Here is an 18,448-nt window from a genome sequence, read left to right on the forward strand (position 1 = left end):
ATATACACATATATATATATATATATATATACATATATATATACATATATATATATACATATATATATATATATATACATATATATATACATATATATATATACATATATATATATATATATACATATATATATACATATATATATATACATATATATATATACATATATATATACATATATATATATACATATATATATATACATATATATATACATATATATATATACATATATATATATACATATATATATATATATATATACACATATATATATATACATATATATATATATATATATATATATATATATACATATATACATATATATATATATATATACATATATATATATATATATATATATACATATATACATATATATACATATATATATATATATATATATATATATATATACAAGAATATATATATATATATATATATGTCATCCCTTAAATAATGCGGTTTTCTCAACTGCAGGGAATAAAAGTTGAAGGGGGAGAGGATAAACTACCTGCATCAACTTGTTATAAAAGCAGGTAGTAATTTTACCTTGTATTTATTCTTAGTGCAAGTTTTGAAGAGTGCAGTTCGATTTTAACAGTTATTTTTTCAAAGCTCTAATGGAAATGACAAAGGAGCATATGTGGCATATTTTTCTTTATAAGTTCATTAAAGGCAACAACACAATGGGAAGTGCGAGGAATATTAATGCAGTATATGAGGATCAGACAAGTGTAAGCCAGTGTCAATGGTGGTTCCAGAAATTTTGAGCCGGAAACTACAGCCTAGATGAGCCTCGTCCTGGAAGATCTGTAGAGCTCAACAAGGATGTCCTGCAAACCTTGGTGGAACAAAATCCCATCATAACTGTTGAGGAACTAGCAGAGAAGATTGGATTTGATCATTCAACCATTCATTGATACCTGCGTGCCTTCAGAAAAGTCAGCAAATTGGGTCAATGGGTTCCTCACAAACTTTCCATGTGCAGAGAGTGAATGTGCGCTCTTCTTTGCTGTCACATCTCACAAATGAACTTTTTTTGGACCGAATATTGACTGGTGATGAGAAATGAGTTCTCTATGAAAATGTCAAGCATGTCAAACAAAGGAGTAACATTGGCATTCCAGGCTAAAGAAGGTTTTCACCCATGTAAGGTGTTGTTATCTGTTTGGTGGGTTATGAAGGGTTTAGTCCATTTTGAACTTTTAAAGCTAAACCAAATGGTAAGAAAGGAGATCTACTCCAAGCAGCTTGAGCAGCTCAAGTCAGTGATTGAAGAAAAATGATCATTTTAGGTATCAATTACGATAAAGCTTGGCCACATACAGTAAGGATGACAGTTTGAATGGGAAACAATGCCCCACCCACCATATTTGCAGGATATTACTCCATCTGATCATCATTTATTCTGCAGTCTTCAAAATCATTTGGACAGAAAAAATATGAATTTTGTAGATGAGGTCAGAACAGTACTGGAGGAGTATTTTTCGTCACGGGCAAGTGAATTCTGGAAGAGGGGCCTTGCAAGTCTACCAGATAGATGGAGGAGCATTGTAGAAAATGGAGGAGAGTATATTTTAGATTGAAAAATAAATTTATCTTAATTTTGAAAAAAAAAAAAAGTATTAAAAAACCACACTATTTATGGGATAACCCAATATATATATATACTCACACACACACACGATGTACTATCATTCCAGCATTTGCTTTAACCATCAATGAATTATTTGAGGAAAAGTAAACCTTCATGAAATGGATACACACATTGCTGTGGATAAGAAGTTTGTTTTATAACCACATGATTCAAGCTGGATTACACTGTGTAGCACCATGGACAGGCACCTATTATTGTCTCAAGCTGACCAATGCCTTTCAAGTGAAACTGTAAGAAGTCCATTGTGTGTGTGTGCTGTGTAAGACCAATGTCATCTCCTATGTACCCATGTCTTTGTTTACAATGCATTTCCCTCAGTCCTTTCAGCACACATACAAAGAACTAGGGGGAATAGTACTTTTCTTAGAAAAGAGTGTGGGCTGGTATCAACTGCATTTGGATGGTGCTTTTTACGTGCCACTGGTATGAGGAGCCAGTCAGGCGGCAATGTCAACGACCTCGGCATGGTTGGTGCCTACTGCATGCCACCAGCACGAGAGCCAGTCAGGTGGCACTGGCAACGGCCACAAATAATCCATGGATGAAATTTATAAATATTTTAATGCATTGTGATGCATTAAAACATTTATAAATCCCAGCCATGGATTATTATCATTATTATATTTGTCTTATATTATATTGGCATAACCCCCCAAAAAACTGCTGTTGCCAGTTGGTATCATTAGGCTGCAGCCGGCATGATAATATATGCATATTCAAAAATGTCTCCTGCAAACGAATTTAAAGGATACATACACACACACATACATATATATTTCTATATATATATCATATATGATTTCTTTTGATACAGTAAAGGATGTAAACATTGGCAAAACAACAGTGCTCCTTAAATGAAGTCATCTGAGTTAGACACCCCCTCATCAATCTCATTATCAGAAATATAATCAGTGGTCTTGTAGAATTTTGTATCCAGTGATGTTATGGTTAATAAATTGCAAAATAAACCAACAAATCCAACATGTTATTGGTATTTGTTTCAGCAATTTAGAGGGACAAAAAGCAAAGTAGATTCTGATAATATCAGAACATTGAAGAGCAGAGGGGTAAAGTCAGTGTAACTGCCCACTGTTATTTTAAGCATTACCAGTGTCCTCTCAATAATAACAATGACATTTTTTAAACTTTTTTTTTTTTAATTCAAAACATTAAACTAGAACATGGTAAATTATGATGTTAAAGTGTTAGGTTCAAAACACGAAGAGAGAAAAGAAAGATAAGAACATTTAGATTTAATGAAATTAGGACAGAAAATATGAAGCCAATAGAATGGAAAGGAAAACAAACTAAGATTTCAATTACTTATGCAGTCTAAAATAAATCCTTTTATTCATTGATACCTACTAATATTTAAAATTACTGAGACTAATAAATACTTGTGAAAGCAGAGCATTCAAATTTCCACTTAAAAGTCTATACTATACAAAAACAGAAGACAAAGAAATTTAAATGAGAGACATTTAGAAAATAATTGAAAAAATGTAAGTCAACGCTATTTGGAAATATACAAGTAAACACTAATTGTTTACAAATTATACAAGCACAAGAAGAAACATGTTGCAAACATTTAATTAGAACAGAGTTTATCGTTAATTTGTCTAATTTGTATTCTACCATATTATGAAACCTATGGTAAATACAGCATAGTTTTTAAATTGAATCTTAACTATATTGAGTTAATAAAAACATAGAACCCATGTCCTCAAAAGTTGAACAGTGGAAAGGTTCACCATATTTTTTATAAATTAAAAAGGAGTTAAGTCAATTAACTAAACACACAATGTATTTTTTTGGTTAAAAAGCAAATAAAAAACAGAAGAGGGGAAGAGGGACTCAGAAACCTGAAGCCCCATCTACAAAATATTTCCAAGAAAATTGAGAGAGGTTCAACGAAATAACACAGAATAATGCAATGTGAAAATGGATACTAATTATATCATTTAAGATAGAAGCATTCTGAGAAGTCACTGAACCATATTTTTTTGATTTTTTTAAAAAACTTGTTCGCGATTTGATTGCAGCCATGCTGAGACACCACCTTGAAAGGCTTTTAGTCGAACAAATTGACCCCAGGATTTATGTTTTTTAAGCAGAGTACTTATTCTATTAGTCTTTTTTGCTGAACTGCTAAGTTACAGGGCTGTAAACACACCAGTTGTCAAGTGATGGTGGGGGACTAACAGACACACACACGACAGGCTTTCAGTTTCTGTCTACTAAATCCACTCACAAGGCTTTGGTCGGCCCAAGGCTGTAGTAGAAGACACTTGTCCAAGTTACCACATAGTGGTTGAGAAGCAAACTTCTTACCACACACCAGTGCCTAATTGTTTATAAATTATACAAGCAAAATAATGTACGAGATTATTTTAAAAAATGATGAATACACTTCCATAAAATATGGAAATTGTTGGACTTTGGAAATCATGATGCTTAAAAAAAAAAACAATCCACTATGAAAATCACAAACCAAGAACAGTTTTTCTTTTTTATTTGTTAGTAGCTGTTGAGGTGCCGAAAATCTCTAGCTTCATTATCTGGATTAAAAGGGATAAAAGTAAAATACAACAACAGAGGCTGGTGAAAAAAAGAAAGTCAAAAGCAAGATTAATGTTTTGTAAATAAATACAGGGAAGTGGGTGGATTAATGTCAAATTAATACCTATTAAAAAGGCTTTCATTTGAAGAACAATGAAATATTTGTAATGTCAGTTTAATAATAATAGATTTTCTAAGATTTATTAATCTTGACAAAAATAGGTCACAAAATATGGAACTTAGTCAAGATTTTGAAGAGGTCACACTTTATGTATCTATGTATTAGGATCTTTTTACATTCTGAGAGAGAGAGCAGGGTGGGTGACAAAATGACTTTCAAAAAATGTGTTGTTACATAGTTTAGAGGGAGCTGAATGATGTTACAGGAATGGAAGTTAGCCAATTAAGCTAAGAGACTGAAAATACAAAATAGAGATTTTCTTTGCAAGAGCCTCCATTCAGATGTAAGCATTTTTCACAATCTCAAAAAGGAAAATGACACTTTGGCAGGTTCTGAATATAATTGGTACAGTTTTGTGGTCAGAATCGTAAACAATCCAACAACCTATGAATTATATAGCTTAAATTGAAAAATTTTATGATACTGAGATAGATGGTCACTTTTTTTTTATCACTTATTCAGGAGGTAAGGGCAGGGCTCATGTATCATTTGAGAGCCTCTGAGACTGGGAAAGAATGGGGAAGGTATCCTCAAACCAGAGACCCATATTTGAGTGTTTGCAACCAAGTGGACTCCACAAAAGATACGAAGGACCAAGTGGTGGTGATAAACTGGATAACAGATTAAGTCTATCACCAAGTAGGCCATGATGAGATTTGAACTCAAAATACAAAGAGCCAGGGCAAAATACTACAAAGCATCTCAACCAATGCTTTAAAAATCCTACCAGCCCATTGTCCTAGAGTGGCACTTTATTGACCCAAAATGATGAAAGTCAAAGCAGACCTTGGTAGATTTGAACTCAGAATGGAAAGAACTGGAATAAATACTGAAAAGCATTTCATATAATGGTTTAACAACTCTACTAATTTACTGCCTGATACTTTGGATTAGGTTAAATCATGTTCTTTGATTATTGAGAGTTGATATAGTTCTCTAATGCAAGCCAAAAAATTAGCAGTCAGCTTCCAGTAAATGATTTAATGCAGAGTGGCCGTTGCAAAAGCACTTAGCACTCAATGGTCCAGTCCACCAAGGCAAAAGCAGATATTATGTAACAATACAACTCCTATTGCCAGCAGCTGGGACACTGGATAATTAAGTCTTTCAGTATCCTGCAATGCCGAGCTGAAGTTCTCTTACAAACACAGGCCATAAAAGAGATGCTTACTCAGCAGAATTGTTTAAACAATTCTATTATTAACAAGCCAAGTAGACAGAATATGAACAAATTTAGAAGTGAGCAAAATGATTAAAGTTAAATTTGGAACTAAATTGTGATAAAAACACTGGAGCCAATATTCTTTATTGTTCACCTTAATTCTAAAATAAACAATCCAAACCACAAACTTGACAGATTTTTCTTTTTGATATTGCTTTCCAGGGAAAGAGGGCAGATCAAATCCTTAGCCAATAGGAGATTCAAATGAAGACAATACAGTTATTATTTTCAAAGTGAGAAAAAAGAATCAGGAGTTTCATAATTATGTAATTTTATAAAGGAAAGCTGGTACATTGTCTGGTAAAAGATTTTTGATGAAAACAAATAATAGTAGAAAAAGAGATAAGTAGCTATATGTCAATGAGAATCACAGTATAACTGGTGTGTTCAGAGGAGCAGAAATTGTTATAACAGAAGCAAAAATAGGAACCAACACAACAGTAAGAATTTAAAGAAGATTCATAAGTTTAAAAAGATAAAACAATTGAGAATTGTTGAAACAAAAAGTGAAGACTAGTTCAATTTCCTATAGGTAACTAACATTTGGACCATGACATCAGCGAATCCTACATGGATTAAATAAGAGTGTAAAATATTGTTATGGGTTGAAGAAAAGTTAAGGAAGCTAATGTTATTGGAAAGGGTAACTGATAAATGCGAGGACATTTTAGGCAACTTTTATATGACTTCAAATATGTTGTGTACTTGTACTTTTCCTTTGTATGAGATACTGGCACACAAAAATTATTGTTGGAAAAACAAATATGCAATTCTCACAACCTGTTTCCTTAAACTGTTAGAATTTAAAAAAAAATTTGATTATGAAGAGAAAAACACAAAACATCAATAACAAGTTGCCATTACACCAGATTCATGAGAATTCTATATTACTGAATAATATTACTGCTTCATTAATTTTATGTCTACTTTCTTCACAGTGGCATCAGCGGTCTATGGTCAAATGCCTGTTCTGATATCAACTCTTACATATTTTCAAGTAATGTAATTTATTCCTTCAATTCATGTTAATTGCCAAACCTTTTGTTGATATAAGACATAATCATTGTCACCATGAGCTGAACAATTCCATGTAATGACATGCTGATGACAAATACAAATTGCAGGCTTCCATACATTTTTCCATGTACCAAATTTTGTTCACATGTCATTGGTCAACTTGAAGCTATAGTAGAAGACAAGGAGTGAGCAGTAGGCCTGAACCTGAAACCATCTGGTTACAAAGCAAACATCTTAAGCACAGTCATGACTGTACCTACCATTGTTGTTTTACCTATTCTGCACAGAATAATTTGATCAATGTAATTATACAAAAACATAAGATATTATAAATCCAGTTTAGATTGAAAAAGAATACATGATAATTATATACTAAACTGATCTGATATTTGCTTAGCTGATTACATTATGCATATATATCCAAGGATGTAAACAATGGTAAAGATATAAAGAAAAGAATTAGTACCAAAATCAGCCTTAGTAAGTATACATTGGACTGGGTGATCTGTAGTATGTCTGGTTGTGGTGGCACCTGCCTCATAACAATTTGCACAGAGATCATAATCATAGCAGACAAGACATTTGTATCTTTTCCCACGAAAGTTGCCCTTCAAACAGGAATCACAGCTCACACCTACAAGTATAAGAAAAATAGAATAGAAATACAAAACGAAGAGCAAATTTGTAGTATTCATAACAAAATACAAAGTAAATTGAAGATAGGCTTTTTTTATTAAAAATTTAATAATTTTCTTTTTTTTCTTGAGCTCTATACATGCTTCTAAAGAAATGAGAGATACATAGAAGTCATAAGTAAACTTGTTATCAATAATGTAATTCATAATTTATAGAATTATAAAAATATAATTGGGAATATCATCATAAATGACTTATTGTGATTGAGATGGTAACCTCACATTTTGCAATATGTTTATATTGTAACAAGGAAAAAGTTTTTGCTATTAGATTTCTCATTGGTCAGGAGGAAATTAAGAGAATATATATCTCAGGAATTTTGTGCATGTTAATCTATAGAAATGGTCTTTGGAAATATATCTGTACTAACAACAATAATGGTGGTTTCAAATTTTGGTATAGCACCAGTAATTTTAGGAAGAAGGGGTAAGTCGATCATATCAATCTCATTGCCCAGTTGGTACTTTATAGACCCCAAAAGGATGGAAGGGGAAGTTGAATCTGGTGGCACTTGAGATAAATAATTCTAATTTTGACATGAGGCCAATAAATGTAAAGGGGGAGAGGATAAGTTCATCACATAAAACTCAATACTTTCAACAGTACCTTATTTTAGTGACCCTGAAAGGATGAAAGGCAAAGTTGACTTTGGTGGAATTTGAGTTGAGAATACAGAGTGAAAGAAATGCCACTAAGCTATGTTGAATTCAGTTGAATTCTAAGTTATTTCTCTTAACTATTCCAATATGTAATGATTACTAAGTTCATTCAATTTATATTTGTTTTTCCAGGCTAACATGTACTGGATGAAGACTTAAATCGAGGCAGCATTTTATGGTTGGATGCCTGCCCTGTCACCAACCCTAACTTGTTTTTCAAGCAAAGGATTTATTATTTCGCCAGTCTTTGAAAGAACAGAGTTACAAGACATACTATTTACAGGGAATACAAACATTTTCCTTAAACAGTCTATATATATATATATATATATATATATATATATATATATGTATATATATATATCATCATCATTTAACGTCCACTTTCCATGCTAGTATGGGTTAGACGATTTGACTGAGGACTCGCAAACCAGATGGCTGCACCAGGCCTATATATGTAACCCATGCCAACATAGGAAGCAGATATTAACTGATGATGATGATGACATTATACACTTATTTCACTTAGTAAGCATTGGGTATCCTAAGGCTAAAGTAGAAAGTATTTGCCCAAGGTGCTACATAGGACTTGAGATGCATGGTTATGTATAGAAATTTGTACCCACAGAGTCATGCATGCATTTAACTGATATCCAAACTAGAGGAATGTTGGTCAGGGTCACCTTTTCTAGTGTTATTTTGCCAGCTCTTCAAACAAGATTTTAACAAGACCTTACTGTTTCAATGTACAATATTCTAATAATTGAAAAGACGGTAAATTTCATATAAATGTTTTAAAGAAGAAAGTTGTAACTAATGGACTGCCATCATTGCTTTTAAGTCTGCTTTTTCTATGCAGGCATTGTTTAGATACTTATTGAGCAGCATTTTGCAGCCAGCTGTCCCAATCTGCTACCAACCCTTGTTTCTTGAGCAAAATATTTTTATTTCACTGGCCTTTAGATGAAACTGCAAAGCTTTGGCACATATTGCTGACAAAGGATGTCAATGTGCCACACTCACACACACAGGCTATCTACGATTTCATATTCATTCACAAGTTATTGGTTGGTCCAGGGATATAGTAGAAAACACTTGACCAAGATATCACACAGTGGGACTATTCAAACCCAATTCAAAACCATGTAGCTGTGACGTACTATATATATATATATATATATATATATATATATATATATATACATACACACATATATAGTACGAGCCACTTGCCATAGGTACCATACATAGATGGAGATGTATAATATAATTTATTAAATTACGACTTAAGGAAAACAGGTTATTAATGTCAAATATAAATGCAGTTTAAACAAGGAACGTCTTGCCAACACAATAATTTGTCATATGAAATTTTGCAGTAAGTTAACACATCTATTTTATCATGTATGAAGAAGCTATAAAGCCTGCAATATAGATTGGCACTCAGCCAGAAACTCTCTTCATTCTAAAGCAATCGACTCTTAAGTAGATATATTTCAGAATAAATCTCTTATAATTCAGCATGTTTCACAAAAACAATTATCAATATCTTTTAATGACAAAATAAAAATAAAATTAACCAATTCATTGTTTTTGAAATTTAAGCAAATTATTGCTTTCCTCAGAGATTCTGCAGAAAAATAAGCTTAGTAACATATGGAGGGTAGTTTGTCAAGAACACTACTAAATATTTTATTAACATTAATGTTTAACTGAATTCAGCAGATCTATGACTAAAAGCATACCAACTATGACTAACCTGTCTTTTATTAACAGCATATCCTACTTTTTAAAAACTATTACACTATTAATTCTTAATGCTTCAAGTACTATGCTTTTATGACAAGAAAACGACAAAAATTGAAAGCTTGGATAAGCTCAAAGGATTATTTATGTTTGAACAACATTATTGCATGTCAGCAATGAAAATACCTAGTCATTAGTATTTTTTCAATCATGCTTTTAAATCTGCCAATATTTTATGAATATTGATAATTTAGGCATTATAAGATTATGATAGCTAGTGTGATGAGGGGGGAATTTAGCTGTTATTTCTAGCAAGTAACCATGTAAAAGCTCTCTCTTTGTTTAATACTTATTGGCTTTAATTCTATAATTGATTATTAAAAGATAATTGTTCCTAATTTCTTCAAAAAGTTCACAAATCTATAGTATATTATTCAACTTCAATCACTGGGAAATAACATTGTATTAAATTGATAATAATTGTGTATATTTAGGGACTGGCTTGCTTTTTCTGCTCATGCATCAATGAGTAATGGTTTTATGGAAAAAATTTATGATATACCCAATAGCCATCCATTTTCCATATCCTGTTTTTGAAATTTCCAATGATTGGCTTTCTAAAGTTCAGGGTACCATGGAACTTTGATGGAAAAATTGGTTCACATTATCAAATTCCATAAGCCAAACTTTCAAGAATGCATCATTTATGTAACACAGAGAATTGCCTGCATACATTTCCCAGTACAAATACCCATGCTCCAGAGCAGAAGCATTAATGCCTCTTCTCCTGATGAAGAGGATTGGTTTGCAAGAGCCTTGTGCCTATGCCACGTAAAAAGCACCCAGTACACACAGTAAAGTAGTTGGCATGAGGAAGGGCATCCAGCTGCCGAAACCAAACCCTGAATTTTAGAAAGCAAATCAGACTAGAACCTGACACAGCTCTGGTTGAACTGTCCAACCCATACCAGCATGGAAAACAGGTGTCAAAGGATGATGATGACGTACACACACATTTTTTTTTATCGATAACTGGCAGAAGTTACAAGGTGACTCAAAGGCAGAGAGTCGCATGCATTGCCAACACTCTCAAAACTCTAGGCCCTGTAGCTAGCCTCCAATGTCTGCCAATTACAAATAAAAAAACATACTCACATCCGAGTTTTATATTTTTCTGTTTGCATTACCAAACCTATGTATATGTCTACATATGTAATATATATATATGTGTGTGTGTGTGTGTGTGTAAATGTTTTCGTAACTAGATTCAATTATTTTTTAATATCTGATAAAATTAAGGTCAATAAGTACTGGACAAAGAGAGTACTTTTTCATGCTTGCATGAACCAGACAAGACTACAGTGGGACAGGATTTTTCTACAGTTGAGTGCCTTTCCTGATACCAACCCTCATCTATTTCCAAAGAAAGTAATAGTCACCAGCCCAGACATGGTTACCTAGAGAACCGGACACAGTGACACTGTTGGAATGTGTATTTTGTTTATAAAGATTGCAGAACATGCCAAGAATTTTTTTGTGGTAAACTGCAAGCAATTAACACTACCAGCATAATTTGATGCTTTTGTTTACAATCAACCAATACACATGAAGATAAGGGGAAATAAGAATTCACTGACATAAACATATATATCCCATCCCATACATACATGTGTGTGTGCATATATATATAGTTAAAAAAAACACAAAAAACAATAACAAAAAAACAACAAAGTGAGGACGTGATACGGATAGTGTTATTGGACGCTCGGGAAAGGAAGGAGAGAGAGTATGACGTTTCGGGCGGAGCCCTTTGTCGGAAAGACAGAAAGTTCGGAGAATGGAAAAACGGAGGAAGAGGAAAATGGCACCGATGCCCACGAGGTTACATTGTGAAAGGACTGGAAGAGGAGGTGGTGGGGGAAAAGTTCTTTCTAAGACAGGAGAGTGAAAAGGGAGGTGAATATCTGTGCGTGCGCGAGAGTCTGCGAGTGTGTGTGTGTGATAACAGAACGTGTGGATGAGCTTTTTCACTCTGTTAACTAATTTCAATGACAACATATTGCCCAACTTGTGACTATAATATAGAAAACCAGTAGAAAGCACCGACACAGTGGGACTGAAACCATAAACATGTAGTGCCAAAGCAAACTTCTTAACCATACAGCTATACCTGCACCTGTGTGTAATCTCTCTCTCTCTCTCTCTATTTATTATATATATATATATATATATATATATAAATAAATATAGATAGATATTATACACACAAAGTACAATATGGCAGTGAAGGAACATACTGAAACCACCCCCCCAAAAACACACAAAAGACATATACATGCTCACCACTCATCAGTTATTGACAAAAAAATCATCACAATTTCAATGCCTTATTGATAATAATGTTCGATTTGGTGGTATCAACAGCAAAACACTGCTGGGGTATAAATGAACAAACATGAAGTAAAGAATGAGACCTCTAAACCAAACAATGTGTATGTGTGTGTGTATATATATATATAATATATATATATATACACACTTTACTGCATGGTAGAAGCATATAGGGATGAATTTTCCAAAAACACCACCTATAGTGTTATCTAATATTCGTTCTGTCTTAATTTGTTTTGCAGGTTCTTTTGGTAAAAACTAGTTTGAAGCTTAAGAAACAAAGCAAAAATTTAGGCTGCAAGATCAGGTAGCGTTTTCACAAAACAGAAATATTTCAATACTTTCCACTGGATAATTTTAAAACACTGGGAGGCTTATTTAAAAAAAATTTTTTTAACTCTAGAAAATCTTAAATCTGGTCTTACACCTGTCTAATTTCAATTGTTCCTTTCATCCTGCAAAAATTCTATGTAGTAAACTTTACAGAATAGGAAACTCCAATTTTAATTCAGTGTGAAAGCTTTTAACTAACACTTAAAATAGATGCCATAAAATGCTAATGAACTGATTGTTGCATACGAAAATCTGATAATCCAGGTGAAGATCCCATTTCTTTAAACACTGTATTATTTAATCCTTGAAGGGCTATAGCAGACCCTCATAAAGGTAGTGACAGATTGAGGCTAAATTTGAAATTCTACAGGTTCATTTTAGAAAAAAATGTGGATGAGGGAGGGTTCCAGATGGATGTAGAGTATGGAATTAAGGACTAAGCATAATAATCTTTAGCAAGGTATTTTAAATAACATAAACAAGGAGTCACTACACAAAGTTATTCCTGAGGACAGACCTGCAAATTATAAACAAGCTAATACTGTTACTCTGGTTATATACAGAAGAAACACCAGCAACTTCACTCTTGCCTTCCAGTGAAGGCCAGCTGCTACAAACAATGAGGCAGTTCAACTATCTCTGCACAACATACGTGCTATAAGCAGCAAACTAGCTTTGCCACCACTATATGTAATAAATAGACAGATGTAAACACCTTGTCTCTCTCTATACAATACATATTTGTCAGTTTCATTTTTGTGTTGGGGTTTCATCAACAACTGAGTATCCTCTTGAACTGTCCAGGGAAATTGCTTACAGACTCACTATTATAAAGTGGGTAAGTAAACTGGATAAACCAATTAGCTTTTATAACACTTTCTTGGTACATTACTGGTGTGTTAACAGTGTTTTTGTTTTAATGCTATCCTGTGCTACAGGGCCTGTGTAAATATTTTAATCAATTCTATATGTAATAGGCATGTAAACACCTTGTTTTTAAAGAGAGTATCTTTGTGGACAAAATAAAAAGGATCAGACTTATTTCAATTTCTGTGTTGGGATTATACAGGTGGATGTAATGTACATATAGACAGTGTTTACACATGCCTATTACATAGCGTTGGCTAAAATCTATAGATAGACAATGTAGTACAGAGTAGCACTAACACTAGACATTATTAACAGTAGTAATTTATTAATGGCTCATGAGTCAGTGTTGACACGAGAAACTATTGAGTATATAACAGATGAAACCAATAATATATGAAAGCTTACAATCTTAAACCTTTTATTACTATGACAAAAATTAATGTTAGCCATCATAAGTGAAGGATTCAAGTATAAAAAAAAAAAAAAAAATTCAATCCTATTCCCTCCTTAAAAGGGCTTACTATACACATGTACACAAGTATTGTTTACAATAACATATCTCACCCTACGATATACATATAAACACACACACACACACAATAATCATTTAACGTCCTCCTCAAATGCTGGCATGGGTTGGACAAATATATATATAGTGAGAGAGAGATATAGTGCACAATAGATTGTGGACAAAACAAATGTCAAGTACATCCTAATATCAACAATTTACATAAATTTAGTTTATTTACAGCACCAATTGTCCATCACAAACAAACTATTGCAGACATTTTTATAACCCCTAATCACAAATACGTCTTATACTCAACTGGTATCTATTACTAAGATTTATGGTTCATTCAATATATGCACACCTTAGATCCCTCTAAGTGTTCTTTCAGTAATGGCTGGTTATAGTGTCATACTGAGTTCTGACATAGAGCTTTTGTAAGATACTAACATCAGTTGTTACTACAAGCATCACAGTAACCAAAAAAAAAAAATGTGCAAAATATCAGTGAACATTACAGATTACTGAAAGTTAATTTCTAGAGCATATTTTTTTAGCTGTGTATTTCAATTATATTTTCAACTTGGTTTCCATAGCTGCAAACAGAGGTGGTGCAGAATAAAGATATTCATAAATAAATAGATCAGATTCATTAAATCACTAGTGAACAGTTGTTAAAAATAACTTCAAGTTGATGGGAATTGTCACTTTCATTTATTTTTTTTATTGATTAAAAAAAAAAAATTCTAAAATCATAACGAATTCAAGAAAATACAATTCACTGGTCTATTCAGACTTCAGAACAATGCTCCATTACATAATACCACATTGTACAGTTAATATGGCTTTTGAAGTTAGGAAAACTTGTCAAACTTATGTAAGCATAGGAAAATAACATGAAATGGAAAAAGCATTGTTGGCTAATTGCCTACAAGTTTTCAATATTGCACTTTTTAAAATTCAACTAAAATGACAAAGACATTTGTTGTGCTGTTTCTTGATGTCATCTGAAGGTAATTCCCTACAGAAAGAGAGAACTTTTTGAATTTAAAACAAAAAATATCACAAAGATAATTTGTATATTTCCAAAAATATATTCCTGTTATTACATCTTAAGTTTGAAATGTGAGGGCCGATTATAACCCTCCCATTTCAAACTTCTGGTAAAACACTTTCATTGAAGGACTCAAAATTGAAATTTTACTAATAATCAGATTTTAAAACCTAAAATTTATTGCAAACACAAAATGCTAAATATATTTTGGTATTATGTGTTCTATTTTCCTGTGAAATCTCCACATAAATCTGATTTAGTTACTTTTACATGAGAATCTTGCATTACTAATTTCTCTTGAATCGTGCACTGGAAAGCAATATACACACACACAAAATATGTAATTTGTGAAAAGCTTTAAAATTAATCTTTAAAATCTTTTGATTTCATTATGAACTGAGGGATAAATCCAATTAGTTCATCTAAACTGCACTTGGAAAGCTGACACTTTTACAGATTTGTAGATACACAGCAATATGAGCAACAAGTTGTGCAATACTATTTCCACCCACTCAGAGACCTCTTTTGGAATTTTATCCCATTCCAATGAGTGTAATCAATATTCATGGCTTCATTAATTTCAGCATTACATTTATCTAATGTACTCTCAGGAATGATCCTCTCAATACCTTGTGTTTTAATCTAAAATTTCTGTCATATATCAATGCTATTTATATTAAACATTCTGAAGGTGAATTTCAATTAAACCTGCTGAGAACTTAGCAAACATATAGTTAGCATATTTAATGAGAGCTGTGAACATGATTTCCCTGAGAAAGTCATAATAGTACTGTGGCTCAACCAACTTTGCTAAAATCCAGTTACCTGGTAAGTTGGATTGCGTGTCTATGTAAATTGCTTACAGGTAATCTTTAATTTATTTCAACCAGTATTTTGAAGACGCAAAGAACTACTCTGAAATGTTCACGGAAAATTGAGGCGACAAAATTCCGAAAAATTGAGTATAACGATTTATTGAGTTGGCACAAGGTCAATTCTCTGTACTAGTGTGGGTAAGAGAATTCAATTGATCTTAGTATATAAGTACTGATTCAAATTTTATCGAAGGAGGAAAAACAAAGTCAATGTCGGAGGTTATTACTTAAAACACAACTCTCCCGAAAGAACAAGAAAAAAAAAAAAAGGGTACGAATAATTATAATAATTAAGTGAATTCTAAAGATCCGAAACCAAGCTACTATATCACAACATGAAGGACGAGCGAAAAATGACAAATATGAACTGGACAATTGCTGCTGCATAATGAATGAATTCAATGAGCGAAGTTTTTACTTTCTCATGCAACATTTGATTTAGTGAGGTTTACATATTTTTTGCAATAACTTAGAAAATAAAACAGTTCAACGCACAAAAGAAAATTCTGGAAGACGGTCTAAACAGACACCAGCAGAATGTTAAACATCGATGTTAATTTATACAAATTATACGGTCTTTTTAGCTTAAAATATTACATTGAGAACAAGAAACAACTTGAGATTATTCTTCTGGATTCTACACAAATAACTTTCTGTATGTAAAAGTGTTAACATGTTAACGATTATAGAACAATATTAAACGAATAGAAAGAAAGTGAAAAAAAAAAAAAAAAAATACTAATAATCATTTCGAAATCCTTAACATTATTCTTCAGTATTACATTTCATTGCTGACTTTTCCTAAACATTTTAATCTAAAACCGTTTATATTGTAATTCATATATCAACCATAGCTGAAAATAGTACAGTATGTGGGTGTTATCTAGATGATTAAATTCTCAAACACTTTCTTATGTAACAAAATAAGTGCCGAATTAACTATTCCTAGTTAAGTGACCATAACATATAGTTTTATATAAATAGAATAATTAACTAAACAATGGGGCCTGACTGCTTAGTAAAACGACAAAAACAGATCGTCACATCAATACTAAAAATAGGTAGAATACTTTCCCAAAGCAAATCAGTATTTGAAACAATATTTTAATGTCAGATATATTACTTTTCCTTGAAGCGATGAAACAATTCATTTATACTAAGAGTACCTAAATAAACGACACTCAGTCAAACAGTCTATTTTAGTCACATGCACAGTCATAACAACAATAATAAATTAAAAAAAGAAAAACAAACAAAAAATCCTGACTTTACAATTGCTACTTCCTAAAGTAATTTTGCTTAGTTGATCATATGGTAAACAATAAACACAGAAGTTTATAATGATACTGACTAACTCAGAAGGTGTTTGGACAACTGAAGAATTTTAACAATATATTAGAGGATATTATTACAAACGAGACGTATTAGAAGTAGAAATACAAATCAATTTTAAAAAAAAATGGTTCTCTTGTTTTACGTTTTATGCTATAGCTTAGCTTTCGGATATCTGCAACAAAAAGAATACACAATTTATACGAACATTCAAAGGACGATAATATTATTTAAACAGTTTTAAACCGAAAGAAAACGTATGACGCATTATGTACACACGCAAACATTAATACATCTGTATGTGCAATATAAATATATATATATATATATATATATATATATATATATATATATATACACACAGTGAATCATCAGCTTCTTTAAAACTCTACATGCATCGAGTACTCTATCTCGCGTTTTGTACCTCAAAACGTATATATATATATATATATATATATATTTAAACTAATGGCCAGACAAGTCTAAACACACATTTTCATCAACTATTGGGTAATTGGAAAATAAACTACACAAGAAAAAAAAAATCATCATTAAATAGAAACTGTAAAATAAATTATATGATAAAAATCGACCCTGTTAAAGACATGTACTTGCAAATATCAAGTTTGAGATTTCATGGTCGATATATCTAGGTGCGGGTAAAATTTTAATATGCATGGACATAAGAAACGACACAAAAATAAGATGTTGGGACATACAATTAGCTAGGTAAATTTTATATAGATATTTTTTACACACACGCATTATATATTTATATATTATGCATATATACACTCACACACGTAAAATATATATATAATGCATAGTATACTTATCGATACAAGTATTTTATGGGCGTTTTTTTTTTTAAGTATGTGAAATGATCTTTCGATATTTTGAAATATGCATGTTTACGAAATCAATGATGATTTCTAGTAAAGTTAATTCTTTTAAGAAGGATAAGGCAAAATAAATTTTTTCAAAGCTCTCTAGTTTACTCATAAAGTACGTAATATTGTGTATAGATAGCATAAATACATTTAACTACAGTTAATATATATAATACACACATATATATATATATATGAGGGGGACAAGCGGCATTAGGACATACTTTCCAAACGCTTTAAAAACAGAACATTACTGATTCTATTCTAATTTTAAAACCAAACTCTTTCAACTAGTCGTCTAGATTATCATTCAACGATCGACAAACTACAAGAATCTTATTTAAGCAGCGAAAGCTACAGAAAATACATTTCCGAACTAGATAGTTATAACTGGTCATAGACATGGTATACAATTTTTTTTCACCCTTTACTTCCGGGATGTAGTAGAATT

At 31.9% G+C, this 18,448-nt stretch overlaps 1 protein-coding gene across 1 annotated transcript in view; it reads right to left on the reverse strand.

Annotated features, from left to right (window-relative positions):
- The window catches only part of LOC106878736 (E3 ubiquitin-protein ligase KCMF1), a 53,601-nt gene that overhangs the window by 34,812 nt on the left and 341 nt on the right, over positions 1-18,448 (reverse strand). The window contains exon 2 of the mRNA XM_089365998.1: positions 7,049-7,277. Within this exon, the coding sequence (XP_089222124.1) occupies positions 7,049-7,277 (229 nt within the window). The remainder of the gene's footprint in view (positions 1-7,048; positions 7,278-18,448) is intronic.

The sequence above is a fragment of the Octopus bimaculoides genome, chromosome 18 (genome assembly GCF_046866305.1).
Source record: "Octopus bimaculoides isolate indiv1 chromosome 18, ASM4686630v1, whole genome shotgun sequence".
Taxonomy (NCBI): Eukaryota; Metazoa; Mollusca; class Cephalopoda; order Octopoda; family Octopodidae; genus Octopus; species Octopus bimaculoides.